General features: G+C 38.6%; 1 protein-coding gene across 1 annotated transcript; it reads left to right on the forward strand.

The window, feature by feature from the left end:
* The first annotated feature begins 199 nt into the window (after nucleotides 1-199).
* On the forward strand, nucleotides 200-27,255 carry fsip1 (fibrous sheath interacting protein 1). Its single transcript, XM_017413506.3, has 10 exons — nucleotides 200-437; nucleotides 519-561; nucleotides 641-831; nucleotides 924-999; nucleotides 1,313-1,402; nucleotides 1,784-1,917; nucleotides 2,096-2,215; nucleotides 5,041-5,199; nucleotides 18,571-18,723; nucleotides 25,765-27,255. Exons 1-10 carry the CDS (start codon nucleotides 276-278, stop codon nucleotides 25,879-25,881), a joined length of 1,245 nt encoding a protein of 414 aa, XP_017268995.1. The 5' UTR covers nucleotides 200-275; the 3' UTR covers nucleotides 25,882-27,255.
* Nucleotides 27,256-27,350: the final 95 nt, after the last annotated feature.

Below are 27,350 nucleotides of genomic sequence, written 5' to 3' on the forward strand. Positions count from 1 at the left end.
TATCTGTCCTGTAACTCTAATAGGTCATAATTTTCCAGGAAGCGTATATCCATAACGCTTCATTAAAAAGCAAAACAACTTAAACAAATTTTATGTGTGTATGCGTGACTTTAAACTAATTTGTTGATGTTGATCCCCTTTACAGAGCGCCGTTCACATCAGGGGTACTTTTTTCGGCACAACACCAGCTTGTTGACAAGTCGCTATGCAAACGGCAGGCCATTTGAGGCGCCTACATTATTTCCTTTACAGTTTTTAAGTTAAAAAAAAAAGTTATGGAGATCTTCAGAGGAAGTCTGGACGACATATCCCGATCTGCATCGAGCGAGCAGACAGGCAGCCGTGTGTCCAGCGTATTGTTTTATCAAAACAACAGAGTTTGTCCTTCTACACCCTTTCAACTCGTCGTTTTGTCCAACGACCCCGTTGATACCCAGGTAAATAAATGCCTTGATACTTTTCTTTTTAAAACAAAAATTAATCCCCCCCCTAAAACCTTATATAACCATTTCCTGTAGAAGCAGAGCTGCTCCCAGGAATCCACAAATAATTTGACTACAGGTCAGTCTGGCAAAAGTAAATGATTTAAGAGTGCTTTATGAGGCTTCATTTTTAATGAAGTTTTTCTGTGTGTGTAAAGCAAAAGAAGTCCTCTCTTCAGATCAGTCTCACACTGAGGCCGCAGAGGATGAAAACGAGGATTTAGAGCTACAAAGAGCCTATGAAGAAATGAAAAGACTTGATGAGATCCTGTCTGCAGAAATCTTTAAGGAAAAAGAAATCAGGCGTCAAAGGAAAGAGCTTCAAGCCAAACTCTGGCAGGAACTCTTGGTAGACACTATTTAATTATCTACATAGATAATTCAAAAGACAGCCTGCCAGTACCTACTGTATGATGCTGTACTTTTCTTTTTTGGTTGCAGAAAGAATCAAGTCATTCTGAAAGTGCTTTTGAAGCTTTAAACACAAAGCTGTTTTTGGCTTTAGAAGCTCAAACAGGTAAGTACAGGTAACTTTACAGATAAACAATGTTCCTAAAGTGTGTAAACCTACAGCTCCACTACTGAAAAAAGTTGGGACACTGTGTAAAATGTAAATAGTAACAGAGTGCAATGATTTGCTCCAGTGCCCCCCAACATTATGCAGTTTCTTAGTTTTAACATTTGATGTTTTCTGTGTTGCATTTTGAATAAAATATGGGTTTTTGAGATTTGCAAATCTTTGCATTCTGTTTTTATATACATTTCCCACAACTGTGTGTGAATTCGGGTTGTGATTTCCGTACATTAAATATCTTTTTGTCATCCTAAAGGGACAGCAGAAGAGGAAAACTTTGTGCCTCTGTTTGAAACTCAGATTCCCGACTGCGAGCAGGATGGAGACAACCTGTTCTCTGAGCAAAGTGAGTTCGTAAAATCATAGTGACAAAAAAAGGATGAAGTTAGTTGTATTTTTCACTAGATGGCACCATAACCTCAGGAAACTTCTAACAGTTTCCTCCCCATCTGATACAGATAGAAGTGCAGGTTTGAAATATTATTTACAAAGTTGAAGAAGTTTGTCCGTTATGGGGCTTTTGAGCAAAAGCCTGACATTTTTTTTTATGTTATTGGTTTCCTGAAGGAAAGACAAAATCTCCCAGGTTTTCCTATAAGAATAGAAGCTCAGGAATGTGGCAGATTTTGTGCTTTTGCTCAGCATTGATCTATTTTATATTACACAAATATACTTTACCCCATTGGTGCATTTCATTTACGAGCACACCGTGTGTTTTGCTTGGCAGGTGAAAATAGGCCAGACAGCTTGACTGAATCAATAGAAATCACAGTTGGAGACGTTGAAGACGACCCATTTAAAGGCAGTAAAAGTTTCAAAAGCAAGAATAAACAGAAAGACTTTATCAAGAGGAACATCGAGGTGTGTCAGAGCTCATGATGCAAAAATGCAGTGCATAATTTCATTAAGAATGTAAAAAATGTGCTTCCTTCGTCCTTTTTATAGGTCATATTACAAGTCTAGTGGACTAACAAGGATACAGATGTTATGCAAATCGTGATTTTTAACCTTTTTACCCTAATTTTGTGGAAAACAACAGCTAGTAGGTGGCGAGGTGGCCCAAGTGCGTCTGACCCCTGCAGAGAAAGCGCGTCTGGCTGATCTCCTCCGGGAAACAGAAGAAGAGGAAGAGGACAGCGCTGAGGGCACAGACAGAGGGGTAGGATCACATCAAGGTGTAAAACATAGGCTGTGGGGGCGGATTCTCTTTTTATCATCTTTATCAGCACGGTCTCATTTATAAAAGCTTAAAAGGGGATCTACCAGCACTTAAAACTCACATTTACTACTAGTAAAATATACGATTTTTATTGCACCCTTCGCTTTTGTTGCAGCTTTTTAATCCATTTAATTATAAGCTATCATGTTTTTTTTAAACTAAATCAATCTCAGAATGCTGCCAAAATAACAGAGCCAGTATTTGATAACCCCTGAAGTAGCATTAGTTACATATTTCTGGTTTGATGACTGCTTGGCAGATTAGAGCGTCTCTGGGTGGAAGATTCTGACTCCTCAAAGCATTTCAGATTATAAACCAGATGTCGGATGCCATTTGTGGTTCGCTCGGAATGCTATGCATGTTCTGGATTAATTTTATAATCTAGTTTTCAGTAAACCCCTCTCCCGTTCTTCAGCAAAACTCAGAAGTGAGAATCTTTTATGTTGTCGTGCAACAAGCTGCAGCTGCGCTCGTATTAAGGGCGCACTGATGGAGCCTGAAGTTGGGAGAATGGGACCTTTTGTTTCCCTTTAAGGGTTCATCTAAGACCATGCCACCTGGAGTGGTCCAGTATTTCACCCTGAGCTCCATTCTGACTTCACATTTTTTTTTGTTTTCACATTAAATTTGCCTTAATAACCCCTTTGGCAGCTGTAAAGAAGTCAGATTGGTCTAAAGCCTGTTTGAAAGAGGGGGAAAAAACATCCTTACCTTTAACATGCGGCTCCATTTAATTTGACCCAGGCTGCTCTGCATTGGTAGAACAGCTTGCCAGGGTTTTTGTAAATGTCTCACCGCTTCTTTTATGATGTTTTTCTTTAACTTTTAGAACAATACTGCTGTGATTATGATGGCAGAAACTAAAGCGGCATATACTGTTTTATTTCTTTCTCGTTTTGGCTGAAGAGAAACTTCCTGTTATTGCGAGGCAGCGTTATTATGAATGGCCATGATGGGGCGAGCACATTGTTTATGTCACCAGGAGTTTGGCAGTGAGGCATCTTCAGTTCTTAAGACTTCTCTCAATTCTTGGCAGAATCCCTTGGGACGCATTTATCAAAAGCTGCTGCTCACTTCTTACATCAGACAATTCCTTCTTCTTTTTTTTTTTTTTTTAAATGTTACAGACTCTCGTCTGAACAACCTCCACGCTTCAGGGTAGCCATGGTAACCTGAGCAACAAAGCAGCTGTCAACAACTTACTGTCGGGAATCTGGGAAGGCATTCATTCCTTTCCTAAGGCCTTAGATGTTCAGTTAGTGGGAACAAGGACAGATAAAAACAATTAGAGAAGTACAGATTTGCCTAAATAATACTGCAGCTATGTAAACATTAATATATTTATATTTATATATTTTATCAATGTTGACTTACACCTACAAAACAAATACTAAACTCATTGGCTTCGTGTAAAAGGCTGACTGTTTTCTCTTTTTTACACAGAACATCATGAAACGATCATTTATGAAGCTACAGCCAAAACCATCTGCTTAACTTAGCTTAAAGACTGAAAATAAAGTTAATCTGACTCTAATTGCGGTTTCCAATTTTTCACATTTCGACAATCTTGTCTTGTTTATATATTTACAACTTTCATTTTTAGCAACAGCTTAAGACTTACTGAAATTTTTGTATCTATCTAACCTCCAGGAAGAAACTAAATAAGTACAGGTCCAAAGTTTGGTAATTATCCAGATGGAAAGGGTTCGTCATTAATTTACTTTAGGGAACTGGAACTAAGATGCTTGTGCCTGTGTGTGCATGTGATTGTCTGTCTGTTAGATAAATATGTCATGAACAACAGGATGGACTTTAATGAAACTTCCAGAAAGTGATCATGTACAGCGAATTAACTTTTGGAGTCAACCCATGGCCACCACAGCTAATTAACATTAACAAACAGAAAAATGGCTCAAAATCAGTAAGTTTCACGGATATTGAGCTAAAATTTGATCAAGTAGTAGCTGAGAGGCCTTCACAACACTTCATATGACAATGAGCGTAATTTCTTTTTGTTTTTTTGTTTTTTTTAAAGTTTGACCAAAATAGTTATAGCACTGAGAGTTAACATATTCTATTTTCAATATTTTCTGCACCTGTTTCAAAACTCAAATTCTGTTGTGCAGTGGTTGGAAAGCCCGCATGTGGAAAAAAAAACAAACAACCATTTGATGTCCCAGACTTAAACAATCCGCTGCATCCAAGTAAATCACAGTGGTGGTTGAGAAAACAACACTGATCCAGATTTCAAGTTCAAATAACAACCATTAAATTTTGTAGGTCTTTCAAAATTTAGATTTGTGTTGTACTCCACCTCATTAATGAGCCTCTGTGTTTGCTGTTTGTTTCTGCCAGTGATTTTATTTTTTAGCTGCACCCCCTCCCCCCTCTTTCCCCAGTGCGCCGAGGTTACAGCTGTGTTCTTTGTAGAGTTATGATCTGATTTGGCGTGGTGTATTCTCACTAAATCTCATCTCACCACTTTGTTGTGGTGAGATCACCATGTACACACTGCTTCCCATAGGATTTAATGGGAGTATCACAGAAAGTAAGGCATTTGTCAAATGTTGATGCTGAACCTGTCGAAATACCAAGAGCTAAGACAGACTGCACTTCTTCTCTGATTCAGACATCACTGTCATAATATTCCTAAGCACGCACCGTCTAGATAATGTTTATCAGTTGTGTTGTTTAGGTTGCCACAGCGTAAAGCAGGCTTTTACCTCACAGACCATAACTTACTATACTGATGCTTTTTTTCCCAGGCTACGTGGGCTGCGTCAGTCTTTACAGACCATGGATACACCCCTAAACCAACTGATCTGGAGCAGCTGATGGAGATAGACTCTAAAATTTGTCGCTTTCTTCCTTATGATGAGTTCAATTCTCTGCAAAGTTCTTACACAAACCTAAGCATGTCTCAGGTGAGTATCCAGAAGGGCAAACTAAACAGAAATCCTGTTATTGTTTTACATTTATTAGGTCTTATTGTCCCTCATCTTTTCTTTATTGCCTTTTTTTGCAGTTTTATTCTGTATGTAAAATGTTTTAGGCAAAAAGAGGCACCCTGAAATGACATTTTCTGCCAAGGCTGATGTCCTAATTCACAATTTCAAACATATTAATGAGGATTTGCACTTAAATTTACTGGTTTATAACCAAACAAATATGGACATCCCAATTTAAAGGAATGCAGCTTGAGTTTAGGTAAAAGGAAAAAAAACATTTTGATTCTTAGTTGGTGAACGCCCCACCTGTTGTGGCGCTGATGTAAAAAGAATATTATAAAAAATGACCGCACACTAGACCTCTTCCAGAAGCAGTGATTCATTTCAGGTCCGTAGCCATAAATCCTTAAGGAGGTTATAAAAGAAAATATGCTTTCGTCTTGCAGTTACCTTTCTTCTTGGTAGCAGTTTAAGTTCCTAAACGGAACCATTTGAAGATCAGCTTCGGAACCGGTTTGTGTTCCTGCTCATTCCTGGTATCGAAAAGCACGAAAACCGCCATCATATTTCTGTTTTAACATCACTGATTTTTTTGCCACTGATAATAAATCATGCCTGAGATTCTCATTTTTCCACCCTTTCATCTTTCCTGTCTGACTGTCTCAGACTGATAGAGAGTAATTCAGCATTCCCCTGTGGGCACGCCTTCAAAAGAATCACCAAGAACTTAAAGATGTGTTTTTAGAAGTCAGTTTGCCAACAATCATTTTCGTCTCCTGCACAGTCACCGAAGTTTTAGCTTCTGAGTCCACAAGTCTGTTGCTTTAGCCTGAGGAGCCAGTGAGGCCTGGTACCAGCCTGGATGATGCCACAGAGGAGAGTCAACCCCCCATCAGACTGTAATTACAGAACTGGTGGACATTGAGGAGTGCCAACTCCAAAAAAGGATCATCACTTTCCCTTTCATTTAGATATACGGTATTAACTCGCAGGACTAGTTGCCCAAAGATGTAGACTTACATCTTTTTTGCATAAAGCACAAAAAAGGAACTTTAGATCTTCTATTTGTCCATGAACTTCTTTCCTTCTGCCATATTACAGATTCTCCAAAAACAATGGCCTTAAAAGTCTAATCATAAAGCTGAGTCGGGATATCATAAACATCACGATCAGTGTTTGTAGTAGCATGGAATTACTCGTCGCAGGGCCATGTGGTGAGTCATGAACATTTTCGTTGGGAAAAGCCTTGTTTCAGTTCCCTCTTGCCCTTTCTTGGCTTACTCTATGATTTCTAATGAAAGGGAAAATCTCAGATAGCTAATGATCTGGACTGAATGAATGCAAAATAATAAATAAATAAATTAAATAAGCACTGCTTTCCTGGACACTAATGTGCTTTTGTCAACCTCACTCTTCCTGCATTTGCCAATCCTCTCCCTTTTCTCAGGCTTCAGCTGAATTAAGCCTTTTTTATCATTAAAAACGTCTGTTGGTTTGAAGCATTAATGTACAGTACACCCCTCCTACTGTAACACTGTGTGGGAATGGCTGCGCCACCCACAGTCTGAAGTCAGCAGAGAGGATTCTGTCATAAGAGTTTGCTGATGTTGGTCACACGAGCGTTTAAGTGTGTGTTTGCGTGTCTGTGTGTGTGTGTCTCACAGATCACAAGTGCACATGTTGTTTCAAATGTGGCTTCTTTAGACGAGCGGCTGCAATGAAACTAACAAATGGCGTTATGGTTTTAAGTCACTGTCACGGTTTTGATTGCACCTCTCATAATCAGCTCCCTTGGTTACTCCAGCTGTGTTTTGTTGTGCACTGGTTGGGTATAAATTTTGATGGGAGCCCATGAGGTCACTTAGTCATATTATGTGGTTTCTGATGAGCACTCATTATTGCAGCTCCAGCCAATGTTAAGTGGGAGAGCAGAGCTTTGGGGAGAAAACGCCCTTTTGACCAACACAATGTGGTCAGTTTGAACATCTTTGGTCCAGTCATGTAATTAAAGCTTTGGGAAAGGTTCATCCTGTTATACTGAACTTTAAGTATATATTGTATTAGGTTTAATGTTGTAAAGAGAAAAAAAACACACACTCTGGACATTCTCAACATGTCCATTTTGTTCATTCAGATTGCTCCATTCATTTGTTATGTGGCTACGTGTTTGTGTCCTTAGTAACATAATTTTATGATTTTTCTGGGGTTCGGAAACATCAGACCCTGACAATATTTCTTTATTTTGGTTTTCTTTAATTAAATTGTCATTGTCCATCTTCTCTCATCCCATTTTAATGGTTTAAACAGAGGAATTACTTCATATTTTTGGCATCTGAACATCAGTTTTATGATCCAGGAATCAATCACCCTTTTACCAAAAAGTTATGAGAATTATTCATCCAAAACTCATTTGTTGATTTGTTTAGATGTAAATAAATCCCCTTAAACCTAAAGTAAAATTATCCTTCACGTTCTTTTAAATTTAAAGCTCTCTTGAGCCAAGTCTAACTTTAGAGCTAAACTAACTTTCAGTGTTATTGTTGCTTATGTTTATGCTTAATCTCATTTATTTGGTACATTCAGAATGTTTAGAAAAGTGATATAGACAGCAAACTTGTTCAAACTATTGATGGTGCGAGTGAATTATAATGGTGCTGACCATGGGGCGATATATTTTAGACAAAAACAAACACTCAGTTGATTTGTTGAATTGGTAGAGTTGGCCAAATATAACTTTGTCAGCGGCTAGAGTTTCATGGTTACACTTGGCCAGATCATCTCGAGAACAAGAGGTCTTGGGTCTTGGGTTGGGTGGTGTTGGAATGCAGCGACTTGTGCCAACCAATGGTGCTCCTTAGAAGGACAATAGGCACAGATTCATTGACGCATTTGTGGTCTGATCCCATAAAAATACTGCTATAGTGCATATTGCTCAATATGTGAATGCTGGATGTAATTATGCGGTGTTAGAACATTCTATGATACTGTGTTAGCTGACCTCTGAAGTATGGTCCTCTGGAATCCAGTTACCCTTTTCAAAGGATCCCCACCCATCAACACATAACCCAAAATTACCCTAACAATCATGTTTTTTGTGTTGAGAGCAAACTAAAGAAACCCCTTACAAACCCAAGAGAACATGTAAACTTAACACAGAAAGGTCTGCATGTCAGGGATTCAAACTGGTAACTTTCTTCTCATGCCCATTTCTGAAGCACTATAGTGCCAGAACATTAAACTGGGGGTTCTGATAGCATAGCTGACATGTGTACATGTAACATTAATGGGTTTTGGCTTAAAAATTAGAACAAGACTCAAATGTCAAAGTGAATATAAAGAAAGAGAAGACAACTGCTCTCTTTGAAAAACAAAGATGTCCATCTTCTCGCTGAGGTATCCAAACTTTGCTCATTGAAAACAAAAATAGATGTGACAGTTTTTTTTCCCCCAAACCAGAAGCAGATGCTTTAGATGGCCAAATTAGCTCTCTCCAACTGCGATTTCTTAATTTAATTGTACCTTTCTGATAATATTAAACACCCAGTGTTGTTTCTTGGATGCTCTGCTCATGTGAGGACAGTGGCATGATGTGACTTGAGGTGTCAGGGCTGTCTTATGGCACATTTGCTGTTTTTCCACACAGTTTTAAGAGAATGGGCGTCACACCCTTTTGTTCCCTGTAATTCCTGTGAGACTCCGTTCGTTTTATTATAAACGCCTCTCCCACTGGTGGGATCCACAGCTGCAGTTGGGTTAAGTGGTGGTTCAAAGAGGTTTTTCCTTGTTCTTAAAGATCTGACTTTCTGACTGTTTCACTCATTATAGCAGCTCATTGTGGAGAAATTAGTCACATAGTCAGCTGTTAGCAATAAGCAAGCCCTAATGCTGCGCATTGTCTAATATTCTATAAAATTGAGCCAAATCAAAACCAATTAAGCAATGCACTGGCAACCGTCAGCTCTACGGTTTTATTTTCCCCTCTAAAAACGTGCCACTCCATCGTAAACCAGTGTTTGCAGCAGAACTGTAGGTCATGCATTCTGCTTGACAAAACACAGGATCTGTCACTGGAGTGGAAAAAAAAGAACACTTGAATGTTTTTTTTTTCATCCAGATGCTTTTGATAAATATTGATCACGGCCTACTTTTCAAGCTTTTTACTTACATTTCGTTTCGTGTCTCATTTTCTGGCAAATTGTTTTATGTTAGTAGAGCAATCTGGGCGGAAATAATGTTTCGACCGTCTCTGAACAATAAAAGCTCCACATTGGGATGTATATACTGCGGTTTGAAAGGATTGTGAATGCACGACTTTCTTCTGCTATCTACAAAGTTTTAAAAGATCAGACGTGTGAAGATTTCTATTGTGCTTGTGTTTAGGCCATCAAAGGCAAAAGCAGTGCAATAAGACTTTTGTCATTGTATGCGTGCAATCTTAGCAAACACAAAAATGGCTATAACTCTGTCAAATTTACAGATATTGAGCTAAAATTTGGTATGTTAGAAGCTGAGACTGATCCCCCAACTTGAATCAGAATGCTAATTGATTTTGTGAGATCTGTATGTAAAACTTTGCCATTAACTATAGAAATCAACCTTGTCTGTCTCTTGACAAAATATCCCATGAACCACTGAACAGATTTTAATGAAACGTCCAGAAAGTAATTATTAGATATGCATCTACAACTGATTAAGTTTTGAAGTCATTCCAATTCAAGATGGCTACCGCAGCCAACTGACCTTAAAAACACAAAAAGGGATTGTTACTTAGCCAATTTTATGGATATTGAGCTAAAATTTAGTGCGGTAGTAACAAAGTGTTGTTCCCAACACATACTCTGAGTGCAACATTTTGCACAACATCTTTGCTTAAAACCTTGGCATTGACTGTTGGAGTCAACCGTGTTTGTCTGTTAGCAAAGTATCCCATAAACCACTGATTGGATTTTAATGAAACTTTCAGAAAGTTATTACTGGATTTACTTCTACAAATGATTACCTTTTGTCGTCAACCCAAGCCAGGACGGCCACCACAGGCTAATTGACCTTTGCCAACACAAAAAATGTGTACACCTCATTGAATTTTACAGATGTCGAGCTAAAATCGGGTGCAGTAGTAGTTAAGAGGCATTCACAACATATACTCAAAGCAGCAACAGATTATGTGCGATCACATAAAATATTTCAATATCACATGAGATTATGCATAATGTTGTTTACAAGATTGGACCAAAATGGCTTCAACTCCATCATTTCTCAACATAATTTTAATCTAAAACACTGACATGAAAGGCAACGGGTGATATGCATTCCTTCAAGGAATGCTAACCCAGTATCAGATTCAGCACATTTTTTTTGGATCGTAGAACGCACCAGAAGGTTTTGATCTTTGCAACTGTGATCCCTCCAGACCACCCTCAGTTTTGAAAAAAAAAAAGCATGTATACAGTCCAGATGACCCACAAGTGAATCTTCTAATACTTCAGGAATGTTCACCAATCACCAAGTCAACAGGGATCCAAGATACTGATGAAAAAAACACAATCTCTGAGAGAAGAAAAGACAGCTTGGACACCAACAGATTTTATATCTTGAGACATCTTTAGATGGACATGTGCAAGAGCCCAAACTTTCTGTCATGGAGCTGCATTAGATCGATATGTGGTGCAACCTTTAGGTAAAAATACTTCAAAAAGTATGCTGTTGTTTGCATTCTTCATTCTTCAGAAAGTATTTAAAGTGTAATGCTGTGTTGCAGCACCTCTGCCTATGTACCCGACAGACGATTAAAGCTCAGAGCTGGGCCAAATATCAGCAGAAATACGGGAACAAATGAGAGAAACTGAGGAGCCAAGATACTCTCAAGCTTGTGAGAAGTTTGCTTCTGAGCTCTCAGAGGGAGTGCTCGTTGCAAGGCATGCGGACAGGCCTTGGCAGGTAGCCTGGGTCCACGTGGCACAGCCAGAGCCTCCGCTATACTTCGCATTTCAAGAAGAGAGAAAACAGAGACATGGCTGGAGCAGGAGAAAAGTGTGCCGTCCTGAACAATATCAGGCATCTCTACGTGAGTCAGCATGGCTGGCTTTCTTTCTTTAAAACACCCCTGTCCTCCTCGAATCGTGCAGCCACGAGACACATGCTGTTGATGTTAGAATTTATTGTAGACATATTTCTTGCATTTAGTTAGATAAGACTCCTTTAAAGTAACACAGTAACCTATAACAGCACACTTCACTGACTGCCGTCTACAATTTATTGTAGATTTGAGTAGTTGCGCAGATATAAATTTTGAGATAGCAGTCATTGTCCTGCATGAACCGCTTGCACGGAAGAATAACAAAAACATGCTGTTCTTACTGCTTCCCTTTTGATGACTTAATGTGATCAACAGATATTTTGAATAAAACAAAGGCCCCCACAGTCATGGTCAGTGAGCCATTTTGAGGTTACTGCATGCTTTGAAAAAAGGTTAAGCTGCTGGCAATGTTCCACATCAAAGAAATGTTTTCCAGGCAAAAACCCAAACAGTATATTTTCCTTTCTTTTTTTTTTGTTATATTTACCAAATTCCCAGAAGTCGGAATCTTCCTTGCTATGGAAGTAGCTTTCTTAACTACAAAGGATGAAGAACTTAAGACAGCACCTTGTATGAATTAGTCCGTTTGACGCGAGCAGCAGCGTTTATGATATTCTTGTTGACACTTCCTTGGACTAGCCACCTCGAAGCAATCTGTTGCTGTTTAGCTTGTTTAGATTGTGTGAATAGGTTAATTAGGTTGTCTAAAAAGGTTTTATTTGACCCTTTTTAAGGTGGATTATAGGCTGCACGCTGCTGTTAGCTGTTGCAGCGTAAAGAAGGACATGTTGCAGTAAAATGCAGAAGTACACTAACCTATGCTAATGGCATAAACACATTTATTTTGTTCTTGTTGTGTATGACATCTGAAAATGAGTGTGCGTTGGAGGATCCAGCTGTTTTCTTTGGCGAGACACTACACAGATGCGGACCACATTGGCGGGAAGGAGAACCACCAGACTACCAAGCTCAATGGCTCTCTCTACAAAGAGAAAATGCTAATGTGATAATACTTTATGTTCTTCATTATAATCTAGTTCATCTGCTGAGGTTTACTGATCTAACATTTGTTTTGAGGCTGATTAGTGGTGAAATGTTTGGCATTAAACAATCCCCGTTGTTTTTCCAGTATCATCGGTTGGGACAGAGGAGGTCGATGCATCGACGGCTGCAGCTGTTTCACACTCAGACACGCTGACAAAATCAACATGGAATGCATTTGAGGTCATAATATTAAATGTAGGATATATGGTACTTAATAATTTTATCACTTTTATTTAAAATTCTTACAAATGATAAATGAACAAGTGTTAGTTTCATCAATAGGTCAGTATTATTGGGTGATACAGGCCAGTCACAGATAAACTGGGATCCACTACACTGGATTTCTGTTATTCTCTCTTCTGCACCTGTCCACGGGTATTTTGGCACACTCCTCGTGAGCAAACTGCTCCAGGTATGAAGGGTTTCTTCTCCAGGCTGCATGTTTCAGCTCCTTCCACAGATGTTTAATAGGATTTAGATCAAGGCTCAGACGGCCACTTTAGAACAGTCCAGTGTTGTGCTATTAGCCGTTCTTTTGGGTCATCCTGTTGGAGGACTCATGACCTGCGACTGAGACCAAGCTTTCTGACACTGGGCAGCACATTTGGCTCTAGAAAGCTTAGATAGAGATTTCATTGTATCCTGCATAGATTTAGGACACCCTGTGCCAGATGGAGCAAAGCAGCCTCAGAACTTAATCAAGCCTGCTCCATTTTTTAAATTTCATTTTTGAGTCTGTGAACATAGAGCTGATATGACTTGATACCAAAAAGCTCCACTTTTGTCTCATCTGTCCAAAAGACATTCTCCCAGGAGCTTTGTGGCTTGTCAGTAACCATTATGGCAAATTCCAGTCCCGCTTTTTTGTCATTTGGTGTCCTCCTCTGTCGTCTTCCATGAACTCCACTTTGTTTCAGACAGCGACTGATGGCGCAATCTGACATTAATGTACCTTGATCTTGGAGTACAGCTCTAATTTCTTTGGAAGTTGTTCTGGGCTGCTTCCCAGTGTCCATCTCTTCCACTTGTCGTCAGTTTTCATCTCGCAGACACATCCAGGGAGACTGGCTCCAGGCCTGTGGACCTTTAACTTCTGAATAATCTGTGCAGCTGTAGACACAGGGACATCAAGGTGCTTGGGGATGATCTTATAGCCTTTACCTTGTCAATAATTGTCTTTCTAAGCTCTTTAGGCAACTTTCTCTCTCTTTAGCTTTCTTTGGTCCATGTTCAGTGTGGTGCACACTATGATACCAAACAGCACAGTGACTACTCTTTACTCTTTACCTAGGTAGATTGATATCTTGTAACATTCTTGTAAATAACTGATGAACCCAGTTATTTACTTTTTATATTTAATATTGTACATTTTGTAAAATATGCAGTAAAACACTAGAACCATCACTTCAGAACTTTTTTTTTGTTCTCCAGACCTCACCTTGACCTCCTCTGTTCCTGTTAACTGACTTTTCTTCATTACTAAGGACATACGTAGTTACCTCAGCATTCCTTGCTATCATATAGCCTTCTACTGCTTGCAGGCTTCAGTTATTTAATTATCAGAGAACAAGGCAGCTGCTTAGCAGAGCTGAAATATTGAAATAAATGAGATACATTCTTTTAAAATTTCATCAGTAGATAGACATACTTTTGTCCACAAATGCAGTTATCTTTGACATGACTGTGTTTTCTTTTTTTCATAAACAAAAACAAAGTTCTGGTCTTCTTGGCCTTCTGGTGATCCTTTGACCCAGATAGTTAATGTGATTATTGAAGATTTTTGAATAGCATGACAAGTGGCTACTCCAAAGAGAGCCAATTATCAGACGTTTTCTTTTTTTGTTGATGTTCAGATAAGTCGAGCCTCAGCTTCTCCCCCCTGCTCTGTTTGAAAGTAACCTCGTTCTGAGTTGAAGCTTTCACACATTCCAGGAAAAGGAGCACAGATACTGAAATGCTGTAGAACAGTTGTTGGAGTCTGTTAAGGTCGAGTCACGTCATTCTCTCTGACTTCTCCAAGAGGTGAATCAGTTGGAGTAGCAAAAGAACAAAAAGTGATTTACTGTGTAATGATGCCAGTGCCTGAAAATTTAATCGAAATCTGTTTTTAATTTGATCTTGACTTACACATACGAATATGTGTGCATTTACATAAGATTTTTACCAAGCTCAAACTGATAAATGCATTTCATTTTGATAGGACCCTTTCATTAAAGTAAACCTCGCATGACATCCTTCACAGTTTTATTTAAATTAAGGCAAATCCACGCAGCACTTACTGTATGTTTTACCACTTTACACATATTTAAAAAGTGTTATTTGCAGTGATTACACTCATTAACTTGCATAGCTTGAAATTTGCTCTTGCTGAGAGAAAAAGTCTGAATTCTTTTTTTTTGACTTTAAAGAAAAGTATATTAAGTTCTGCTTTGCCATGGTAAAGCTGTGGATGTACACACTTTGACAGTTTATTGAGATAAAGATAATGTAAATGCCTCTTTGGGTTGTGAACAACTTCGTGATCAATATCCATCAGGATAATAATACATCAGTGTCATAAAGAGCTGTTTTGCTTCATATAAAAGTGTCAGAACAGACTAATAAGTGTTGTGCCGCCCAGACAAAAAGTTGCAGACTTGCTGCTGACTTTCCCAGCTGTCACTGTTTTGCAAGTAAAATAAAAAAAACCCTAATGCCTTTGGGCTCTGAGACCTAAAAGACTTCCATCCTATTACAAATGAAACATTAAAAGACTTTTGACTGGATGCCTATAAACAAGTTTGTTTTAGTCTTTCATTCATTTATTCTATGATGATTTCATACCTAATACTGCAGGGTTAAATTTTGCATTGTACTGCAAAGCAAAAAAAATCAAATGCAGATATTTTTAGCTGTGTGTGTAAGCTTGCATTCAATCTTGAATGCATAGCAAAACTCCTAGGAAATTTCTTTTGCCATGTCGTTCCTTATGTCTGCTGCATCTGGACAAGGAAATACCACTTGAACACTCATTTAAACTAGAAAAAAAAACAAAGTAATGTTTAAACCTTCCGAATTTAGTTTCTTGAATTGTGCTTTTACACCAATCTTCATAAAGCTGCAACACAATGCATAAACTCAGATTTATCTGTTGTTGCACAGACCCTCTTTCAAGGCTGTAACTGTGAAAGGTCAAAGACCAACACAGATATAATGGAAGTAGCATTCCTTGAAGGAGTACATATCAGCTGCTGCCTTGCTTGCCAAAGTTTTACTCAAAGATGTTGCTTGATTCATTAGCTCTGACTCTTAGCTATGACCACACCAAATTTGAGCTCAAAGTGTGTAGAAATGGCTGAGTAGTCATTTTTGTGTTTGCAAAGGTCATTTGTCTGCAGCAGCCACCTTGAATTGAGTTGAATTCATAAGTTAATCAGTTGTAGATGTCCAGTGATTACTTTTTGAGAGGCTCATTAAAATAGATTCATGAGATATTTTACTAACAGACAAATACACACGTCCATGCACACAGAGACAGGCAACACCATACAGTAACTGCTTGCCTTTCATGGCAGCAGGCAGTAATAACTAGAGGTTAAAAGCTGAATGAAACAGATTGGTTTTTCTATAATTAGATTAGTGAGATTTTCATAAAGAGATTCAGGGCTTTCCCTGTAGATTTCATCAGGGTTTATAAAGTATTAATTTGTACAAAAACATGTCATACTCATTCAGACTGGTCAGTGGCTTTATCATTGTTAAACCTCACAGACACACTTCAAGTTAGCAGCCTGTAGTTTGTGAAAAGTGGGATAGCTGTTGTTTCCAAATTAAATAAACGGTCTCTCACAAAGATCTGAGCATTTTTAGCAACGTGCATTTAGTGGTGTGAGGATGGTGGTAAAGCTAGACTTTAGCTTTTATTTATCCGAGTTGGAAAGCTGGGCCTTTCACTCTGGTGCGTGACAGAAGTCTGATCTCGTTGCGGTCCTGGCGTTTGCCGTCTAGGATGAGTGAGTCGTGACCAGAAGGGTCCCATGTCGACCACTTGAAAGAGGCCTCGGATAGAAGCTGTCATTATATCCACGCTGGCAGACAGAGGCCACCTTTAGGTGAGGCCACACACAGAAAGGTGTTTTGAAAGGTTTTGTTGTTGCCAAAATTTAAACAGCGTACATCATGTAGTTGCCTAAAATTTGGGCAAATGCAGTTTATGGTATCAGTTGAGTTGAATTGCCTGTTTTGATTATTATTAAGACACTCAACCGTCCGTAAGTATTTCACTAAATGTCCCTCCTACCTCGGGTTTAACATCCTAACATAAACATGTCATAACAGATTTAGAAACTCTGCATTTCAGTTTATGTCTACTCAATCCCACCGTCTTTAGTAACCTACCATTTTGTCATAAGCATGTCCTTATTGAGATGTCAACATTCTATAAAACATCCATAAATTTAAGCGTTATTAGCTCACAGCTGCGCCTGCCTGCCATCCAGATGAACTGAAACAGATGGAAATTTCAGCCTCATGGAGCTGAACTGACACTCCGGTTTGAAGTGTCCTCAGACCCAAACAGGTTTTGGGCTATTTGCATAAAGTAGATTTTAAACAAAATTCAGGGTCAAAATATTATGTTTTTTCAATCTTTTCTAAAATTTAGGCTAAACATGGAGTTTTGGAATATTATAGGCTTTGGTATTTTGGGTGTTAGTTATGACTTGGTTTTGCTTTTGTACCGTCAGCGCTCTAGATGCTCTCTGTACTTCCTGTTTCCAGCTCCTCATTTACTGCCTGTTTTTATTACTAATCAGAACACCTGTTTGTATTATCTCTCCTCTCAGTAGCTATATTTCAGTTTTTCTCAGCGTTTACATCATGTGTTTTACTTTATGTATTAATTTTTTTTAGATCCATTATTTTTAAATATACAATGATCAAGTCAGGCATAAATGTACCCAAGTTAGACAAAAGCTAACTTTCATCCGGTGTCTCTATCCCAAAAGGAGGCATCCTTTTTATGTCATATTTTTTTCAGGTTTCATTGTTCATATCTTAGTCTAATGCATTTCTAAGTTTAAATCCTTTTTTATGTACAATGAATGTGTTTGCTAAGCAACCATAAAAAAAAATTACATAAAGTTTGAATGTCTGTCAAATGGAGCGTTTCTTTAAGAAAGTTTTATTGTTCTTGTGGTTCACTGGGGAAACAAAACAACTAAAATAAAGCATAAATGATGGGTTAATGGTGAAACTGTTCCACATATGGTTTATAATTTATTAAAATTTGGAACTACACAACCACAGTGGGTAAGGGTGGTCATTTGACGTTTGTTGGCTCCAGAAGTCCATCAGCTGTAGAGTTTAGAGTTAACTTTGCTCACAGACACATTTAACAAAGTGCTGGGACTCTTAAATTTCTCATTATTATTATTTTCTAATTCAGGCTGAGTTTTACTGGCATTTGTAGTGTTTGTCCCTGAGCCAAACTAGCTCAAACTTTCCCTTTTATTTCTCTCCTCTTCCATTTATTCTTTTCTCCGATCTGTATTTTGACTTACTGAACGATTGTTTCTTTTTTTTTGGTAGTTTTATGTTCACCGTAAGCTATTTTTTGAATCATACGCTTACACTCTTGCTCATCAGTAATTTAAATGAACTACTTTAGCACTTGAGGTTCTGGTTAATGGCAGAGGTCATAAAACAGGTGCGCGGAGTCTGCTAGACATCGGTAAATATTAATTTCCGTTTTACTTGGAACAGTTTTATCCATTCTGCCAACTTTTATTGGCCCTGCGGCAGGTTTTTGTTTGCCTTTGTACTTAAGGCACAAAGAAAAAGGTCCATCCTGTGCTGATTAAGTCAAGCTTTTCACTTTTAGTTCCTCCTGACCCATTTTCAACATTTGCTTTGGATGCTGTTTGTGGTTAACTGAGGTCCTCCTAATGCCATAAAGATGTGATTTATCTTGCACTCCAGCAGGACATTAGATAAGCTTAGTTCTTCTAACAAGAATGTGGTTCTACTCTGAGCTTTCTCCAATAAGCAGTAAAGAGCCTTTGGTTTATATTGATCTAAACAGGAGTTTTAGCGAAATGGAAAATGAATTGATTACGATGACGTTTTTTTCCTTTTTTGTCTGCTTCCAAGTGCCAGCCATATAAGCTGAGCCCTGCTCTGTTGAGTGCACCCATGTGAGATGAGGTGTTCCTTCCTTGTGAGAACCAGTCATGTCTGTTGTGCATCAGGGCCCCGGCTCTGAGGTTGGCTGGAAGTGCGATAGGGACCGGCAGCCAGGAGAGAAGGTCCTGCAGGATATAAAGGAGAGGCGAGAGCAGGAGACGCGGCTCCAGAAGATCCAACAGCAGCTGGAGATTCTGGGCCTCGGCCAGGAGATGACGGTAAGTTCAAAGTTACACACACAGAAAACACACAAGCTTGTATGCACATTAAGTCTTACATCTGAATAATGAACGAGCATTTTAACACCCAGGATCTGTAGACACACGTGTGACAAATTAGTACAAACACTTTCACATTTTCACATGCAGTGTTCCTTTCTCTGCAGGCTCAGATTGTTTTCCCATCCTACTTTTCTCTGCACCTTTAGTTCACAGTTTACATGAGGATAATGTTCTCCACTGATAGGTTTAGTGGCCTCACTGCAGAGTTCCCTAGAAGCATTAAAACCCCTGTCTGGTTTTAAGGGACTCTGCAGAGTTACAACCAGAAGTTCTTTCCCCAAACTCAGTAGCTAAAGACACAGAACAAGAATGTTCCACCAACAAAGGCAGATGCTAAACCTGATTTCTGCTTTCTCTGACATTTAGGACTTTAAATTTTATGTGCAAAGAAGGAGATGAATGTATTTGTTTGTCAGTGGATGGCATCTCATGGTGTTGTGCAACAAGCTGCTCTCGTTTTAGTTCAAATTGAATAATGTTGAACCACAAAATGATGTATATATGTCTAATTTAAACATTAAAGAGGGTCCCAAACAGTGTGGTAATTACAAATATAAGTGGTGGCCACACCCTCACTTCAAAGGCGTAGCTATTTTAAGAAAATGCTTCTTCACGATTATACAGAGCTTTGAACCCGCCGGTGTTTCAACTACTGCTGCTGGAAAACAGTCTTTGCATTTAGCCGAGTCACTACATTTTATGGCTTATCACTAAATGTCTGAAGCCACTGAGTGACATGAGCCTGAGCAGCACTCTCACAGTGTATAATCTCAGTGCCAGCGGGCTTGTTTTGTGGTTTGAAAAGATTTACTGGTGCAGAATTTGTCTGGGAGGGCATTCTTAGCCAGTCTCACACAGCTGCAGTGTACTCATAAAGTTGATTTGTATAACGTTCATAACTCAAGCACTCACTTTTTTTTTTTTTTACTCCTGAAGCACAGTTACCTGTTCACTTATAACATAATGATAAGAAGTTAGAGAATTTCACTGAACATTACAGTTTTACTAATAAACCTATACAGCTATAATTCAGTCAGTTTTACAAATATTGAGCTAAAATCTGGTGTGGTCATAGCTGAGCATCATCAACACATACTTTAAATCACATCTATTCAACATTAACAACACATAAGTTGCTGTAATGTACCTTATTTTAATGATATTGAGTATAAACTGTCTGAAATTATGTGATGAAATTCGGCAGCTGATATGCATTCATTAAAGGAATGTTAGGCCTTTGATTGCAGTTTAAAATGCACTGGAAAAAGGCCCTTAATCTCATTTTTTTTCTATTTACAGTACAGTTTATATATTTACGTTAATTAGTTTAATCTAACACGTTTTAGCTAAATGCAGCCTGTTTTCTGTAAAATATGCCATAAAAGGCTAAAAAATAAGAGTTCTGCTCTCTTTTTTGTTGCTTAAAGCTCCAAATGTTTGTCTCCCACATTGGAGCTGAGAATACAAATTGTTTTCTCTTAAATTAAAGTGAGTCATGTGAATAATTTAAATGTTGTCTTGGAGAGCCAATATTTGTTTTCTCTAAATTAATTGACACGCAAACAATACTGACTTGGAGCCACATGCTGGAATGGTGGAAACTTGTGCGTCATCTCTACTTCTTGTGTTTTTTTTTCAGACTGAATGATCCACTATCCACCGAAATTCACCTCTGAGCCAGAAAAACAAACATTCTCCGAATTTTCATTGTTCTCGTTTTCTTTTTGTGGCCAAGACCTTGCTGCTAAAATATATATATCTACTTTGTTTTGTGTTGCGCCGTGATGCACAGTAAAATAAAAAGACGCGTCCAGCGGGAGAAGATAAGATGAGTTTAAAACATTTATGATACTCGACAGCTGCGGTAAACTGGTGCTATTTTTCCTGCGACCTCATTTGGCTGCATTCCTGAATCAACTGTGAAAGGAAGGACGATCCCTGTGTTTTACTGTAAAACGGGAGTTCCAGCAGGGCGGGCTTGTTCTAATCAGGCCGGTATCATCAGTTTTATTTCCCCTCTATCAATCAGTGCTGTATTCCTGCTGGAGTTAACCCAACAGCACACAAATTTTAAATCTGACGTGCAAACACGTACAGTCCTCTGCAGGGAGGTGGATACCCAGCCACCGTGGCACCCTCCAGCTGACCTGAAAATGTTGGACTCAGCATTGAGATGCAGTTAAGCCTCGACATTCTGCCAGCTAAGGAGTTTCTAAACTTTTTATTTTCCATAAAATAGCGGTCAGCGTTGCCAGAAAAGAAAAGGAGCTATGGAGAAGAGTTCTCTCAGCAGCTTTCATCACCTTCTCATTTTCATCGCGTGTTACCTGCTGTTTGCTTTTCAGCTCCATTTCTGTTAGATGTTGTCGCACACAGAGAGTTTCAGGAAAGGCTTCTCAGCGCAGACTCTGTTTTTGCCATTATGTCTAAAAGGCAAACAGGAAGAGCTGATCCCACTCATGGCTAAAGATAATGGTTGCGACTTGGATGTGTCAAAACTGGAAAAAATAAAACTCTATTTTTACTGCAATACCAGAACTGATTTTGCAATGAGCAATTTTTGACTTCAACTGTGGCAAAAGTGCAGCAGTTGAAGTTTTTGAAAGGAAAATTACACTGCTTTTGCAAAAATAAATATATAATAATAATGTATAATATATGATTAGAATAATAAGATATAAATAGCATAGCTATAGAGTTTGTAGAAACCTATAAATACCTCAGCATTGCTTCAAGTGTCACATTGACCACATTTTTAAAAACTACAGAAGAAACTAGGAGTTTTTTTTTAGAAATATTTCATGCTTCCCTTTTGTGGTTCATAAACATCTCATATCTGCAGCCTTCCTACCACTGCTGGAGTTTGGTGATGTTGTTTATATGAACGCCCTGGAAAGCTCTCCTCACATGCTGGATGTTGCTCATCATGCAGCCTTGCGATATATAACAAAATGTAAACCTCTCACACACCACTGCACCCTATACTCATTGGTAAACTCAATATCCTGAACATACCCGCTGGTAGATGTTCATTAATAAATCCATCCTAAGCCTCCTGCTCCCTTATCTATATTTTAAGATGTCACAAAGACAGTACAGTCGCAGCCTGCGCTTCCAGGGTTTTATTTCTTTCAGGGTTCCCTCAGTTCACACAGAACTTCGAAAAAAGGCCACCTCCTATTCTGCTCCATCTTCCTGGAATAAACTGCAGCAAGAACTCGAACTGTCCAATTTGATCCATCTGGGACATTTTAAACACATTTTAAAGAAAATGGAAAAAAAATCCTCATTTCAGACCTCTTTTTGTTTGCAGGTTTTGTGCTGTTATTTGTTATGTAACCGATGTTCTGTGTTACAGGTCTCTCTTGTAAATGAGGCTACCTGTTTCAATGAGATTACAAAGCAAAAGTAAATTAGGATGTTTGTGGGAGCAACATCTAAGCCTCAAGCCTCATGACATCTGTCTTGGCAGCTGCTGACTGACATTTGAGACTCCAGACTGTTTTCATATTGTGGCTGGCTGTTCTTCAACAAGATTTTGTTTGTGTAAGGATTGATTTTATGTTACCAAGTTCAGGAAGAAATTGTACATTTTGTTTTTGTTTAGCTGCTTTCGCACACGTAAGCAGCCGGTCGAGTTACAGTCATGTTGCTCCAGTTATGTTAAAAGTCATAGCTATAGAATATCACAAGCCCTCAAAACTCAATACTGTTGCAGTTTGGTTCAGGACACTTAGTAATATGATAATAATATTCTGAACAGTATACTAAGTTATCAAAAAAAAGACAATAATTTGAATAAAAAAAACAAAATATGGGAAGTACCTCTTATATGCCCATGCATTATTGTTTTTATTTATTTTGCTGCGTCCTCCTAAATCATGCTATCACAATTGGTTTGGATTGTGAGATAGAATTTAGATGTTAATGGCAGTAATTCTTGTTCTAAGCTTTCCAAATCCAGATTCTTAACTCTGATGCTTTGCGTCAAAAATGGTTTAAGTATCTATGACAAATAGAAAAAACAGAAATATAGGGACTTTTTTTTCTTAAATTACCTATGAATAAAATGCATTAACACTTGTTGTACATAGGAATGAATAAAGTAAAATTATCATTTATTAAGAGAAATCATAAATAATATTGAGTGGGTAATGAAAATGAAACACCTGTAGATTAAAATGCCATTAGGCACAGACATGTGACAAATAAAAATACCAAATAGATGTCAGAAATACTTAAAAACATTAAGAACGTGTCAAAGTGCTGTATTTTTATTACAGATGTGGATGGTGCTATACGTGGAAATGTAAAGTGTAGTGAAGATATTGTGAACAAAAGCACACCAAACTGACTTTAATTACTCTTTTATTCGTGTTAGACCGATATTAAAACATAAACTGGCATTTGACATGATTTATTTTACAGTTTAACCACAACTTTATTACAGCAGAAAGTACTGTGACCTTGTCTTGCGAGTTATCTGAGCGGGTATGCGATGAATAGAATTCCTCTGTGCATTAGAGGAGCGCTGCCCTCTGGCTCCGAGGCCGATAAAGTTCAGGTATGTGTCTGAAGTCAGAGACCTTGAAAGTGGAGCAGCCCACACTTGTGCTAAACTGGTCCTGCATCACGTGTGTGTGTGTGTGTGTGTGTGTGTGTAGAGGAGCCAATTATGAGCTGTGCAGAGGTGGTGGTCCACTGCAAGGCAGATAGCTGGAGGGCTGAACAACTCTATCTTTGTTAGATTCTTCTCCTGGTGGAAATCTGATACAGAAAACCTGGCTCTTTTACCGCAGGTTGGAAGTTCACTGTTTTGACATTGTTTGATGGTTAAAAACTGGAAACCTTTCTCATTATTTTGATGGTATTCAAATGTTGAAAGGAGGATAAATGAAGGTTCGGCATTCAACGTGAATATAACAAGAAAGCTGCCAAAAACGGCAGGAATAGAGATTTTTCCTTCGATTTAAAGTAGCTGTCAAATAAATATGGGGGAATATGCAATAAAATAACATAAAAACTTTAAATTTATCTAAAATATTGTGTTTAATTAGAGTATTAAAGTAATTATTCTTAGTTTCTTCTGTTGTATCATATATAAGATGCTTCCTGAACATTTGGAGTCTTAACAGCCACACATTTCATGGAACAACAATACAGTCTTGAATCTTTGATATAGGATCATATTGAACAACTGTGCAATTCTGAGCATCATAACAAGGATATGAGTAACACAGTCGAGCCCATTTAAGGACTTTGGATGAGAATGGTTTTGCACGACAGAGATGTCTATCAGCGACTGGTTCCTGGGGATGAGCTGGAGGCTTTCAGAGGGTGGTCTGCTCGACAGGTGATGGATGTGGACTAAAAGCTTCAGTTAAAAGGGATAGATGAGACACTGGAATGTGATTTTTGCCTTGAGTCACTCAGCAGGGTGTGGGGAAGAGGGAAAGATAATTGCATGGGTGTGATGTTTTCTCAGGGGACGTCGCTTGGTTTTGGGTCGCGTCGTGGTATCAGCTGGGTTTTTCTGAAAACTTCATTTCAAAACAGGTTATTTTCTTATCTGTGTCCAGTAAGTTCATTTTGAATGTAGTTATTAGATTTTTAGCTGAATTTTGTTAAACCACATTATTGTTATTACAGTTCAGTGTCAGTAAAATGATTATCGCCTGCCGATGAAGGCAAAGGCAGACTGATAATGTTTTTGACTGTGTGTATGTGGGTTTGTTTGTTTGTACCATTAACAAACTCATATTGTGAATCACTAAACAGTTTTTAATTAAACATTCAGAAATAATCGTTAGGTTCACACCTGCTACTGATTAACTTTTGAAGTCAACTTGATTCAAGATGACCACCACAGCAAAACAATTATAGTAAACACAAAAATGGCTATAAGTTGGTCAGTTTTACAGACACTGAGCTACAATTTGGTGTGGTAGTAGCTGACAGTCATTCACAACATATACTCTGACTGCTAACAGGTCACAATAATACAATTGCAATAATACAAAACATTGCACATAATGTGATTTTTGAGATTTGACCAGAATAGGTATAACTTCTTAATTTCTTAGATAGACAGACAGATAGATAAGTGTGTATCAATGCCTTAAGGATTGGAAACAGAATAACCTGGCCAGGGTATCTTCATTTTAAGGTCCAGAACGTTCTGTTCAGAGTGGGATGACAGTTAGAAACACCAGCACACATGCTGAGAGAATGTTGATGATGATTGTCACTCAAACTAAAAGACTCATTTTGCTCCTCTGGACATGTTGATGTAGGTGAAACAAATGGACCTTTTGCATTACAGCTGTCTAAACAAAGTACAGTGTTTTCACCCCAGGAGATGGGGAGTATCTGTGAGGACTCCTGCACAGGTAAATTAGTCTTACCTCATCTCTTCACAATACAGGAATTACAGATCTGCACAGCCAAAGGATTTGAACTGAAAGAGGACAGTTGCCAGATAACACACGATCCCCAGGAACAGTTATTGATTTTTCCTCCCAAGTTTAGGAAGCCTGGCTTTCATCCTTGAACTTACATGCAGTCCAAAGCAGACGGCATGTGAGGAGCTTGGTTTATCGCAAAAAAAAAACAATACTACATCCTAGAGAAGTGTTTTTTTTTCTCCAAACATCTTCCAGCTAAGCACAGGGGACAGCAGCAGCATACCATTCTATTAGTGTGGAGTGCCAATCTTCTGTCAGGTTCCGTTTCAACTCAACATATCATCCACATTTGTCAAAAACTGAGTTTTAAGTCCAGCAAATTTGTCAGGAGCAAATTTAAAAGGGATGTTGGTACGACATCAAGACTTGGGCAGAGAATTTTTACGCCTTCACTTTTTAGGATTCTGGGTTCATATGATGTCAGTTTTGTGACATTTAGAACTACAGCAATGATCTTAAGGCTAAAAAATGCACATTTTATGGATGGAACACGTGCAATTTTTTTCTCCTGCAGAACGAGACACCAGACCTTACGGAGGAGCAGTTGCTTTGCCTGCTGGACGAATGTGAGCTGACAGAGAGCTGGATCTCCGATCATCAGAGGAATGAAGCAACATCACGGGACAGTTAAAAAAAAAACATCCGACTTGTCCATCTGTAGCCCTGCTGTCAGCGCACATCACATCATCTTTTCCTAAATCAAAAGGAGCTTTATTTTTAAGTGCAAATAATGGAAAATTGTTGTCCTAAAATGAGGTTGCATGAATGAAAACTGTCTTTGTGTTTTTATTATGTTAGCTGGATTACTGCCTGTTAATTTTATTTTGTTTGTGACTCTGCATGAGGAAACAGAGCAACAGGGCCACTTTTTGTATTAATCTATCAATGATGAAAAGAAAAACAATTCTCTTATTCATTCTAATAAGGGCTTGTTATGATGCAAAATGTCCTGCTGCACATATAAACTTTAACTAAGGGCAAAAACTCTATTAGGTCAACTTTGAGCACTGTTATTCATTAAAGTTAAGCATTGTCTATGAAGTATATATACTGTTATTTCGTGTGGTAACAAATACAACCTGCCACGGGGATGCTGCGTGCTCAATGAGAGTGATGTGCATTCCAACCATTCCTGCCTCTAGTGGTGATCTGTTCACAGGGTCTCAGATTAGCAGGATCTTGTGAAACGGGACCCGATCTTTCCCCGCTCCTGGACACCTGCGGACACGCTCGCCTCACTCCTCACCTCATCCACGCATTCTAACCCTACCAAAACGGCATGGAACTATTTTACATTCCTCTTTACTCAAAATGTATCATCCAGACCAACATGTTTAATCCCATCAGGATACCAGGGCTGCATTATCTATCAGGGAATTTAAACAAACACCTCAGCAGTGGCTTTTGAGGACGCATATGCTATCACTTTGCAGACTGATTTCACAAGATAGAAGCAGCATTTTCCCTTCTTTTTAAAGCATGTGCAGCATTTCTGTCTATTATGCCATGTATGTGACCCACACAATATGTTTCCAGAGTGGAAGATACTATATACTGCTCAGTTTGGGGAATGGAAACCCAGTGAGCTCATTTTGGTAAGAATGAGGTCACTCCTAATGTAAAGAGACCTGCAAACTCAGACTGTCTGGGTTTTACATAACAGATCTTATTTGACCAAGTGAAAGACTGAAATTCTGTTTGCAGGTGATCCACTGGTGTTGAGATGTATAGCTTGGACTGCTCATCTGTTTATATACAGGAAACAGGCATTCTGAACTATACCACAGCCAAAACGTGAGCTCAATCCAAAATGTTGGTCAGTTTATCACTCAGCAATGAAAAACTTCTTCTGTCTACCACTCAAGAGGTTTGCTGTTGCATGAAGACATAAGAAGTATGTGCAATCTTCCAGATGTGAATGGATGTGCTGCTTAAGTGGGTTATACTTCAAGTTGAATTTTTTGGCTACTAACTCTCAAGAATACTCCCTTTTTCCAAGGATTCACTCGGCTCAACTAATGGCTTTGAGCTGCCTTTCCTTATCGGTTTGTCTCTGTTGAATTTTCAGGAGGAACACCATTACCATGATAAATATGACTT

The sequence above is a fragment of the Kryptolebias marmoratus genome, linkage group LG10, assembly GCF_001649575.2.
Source record: "Kryptolebias marmoratus isolate JLee-2015 linkage group LG10, ASM164957v2, whole genome shotgun sequence".
In the NCBI taxonomy this organism is placed as follows: Eukaryota; Metazoa; Chordata; class Actinopteri; order Cyprinodontiformes; family Rivulidae; genus Kryptolebias; species Kryptolebias marmoratus.

Bases quoted from the DNA above. Each gene is read 5' to 3' on its own strand.
- fsip1 (XM_017413506.3), top strand. From the start codon at position 276: ATGGAGATCTTCAGAGGAAGTCTGGACGACATATCCCGATCTGCATCG. The intron at 2,216-5,040 runs GTAGGATCACAT...TTTTTTTCCCAG, and splicing joins CTGAGGGCACAGACAGAGGG to GCTACGTGGGCTGCGTCAGT. The intron at 18,724-25,764 runs GTAAGTTCAAAG...TTTCTCCTGCAG, and splicing joins GCCTCGGCCAGGAGATGACG to AACGAGACACCAGACCTTAC.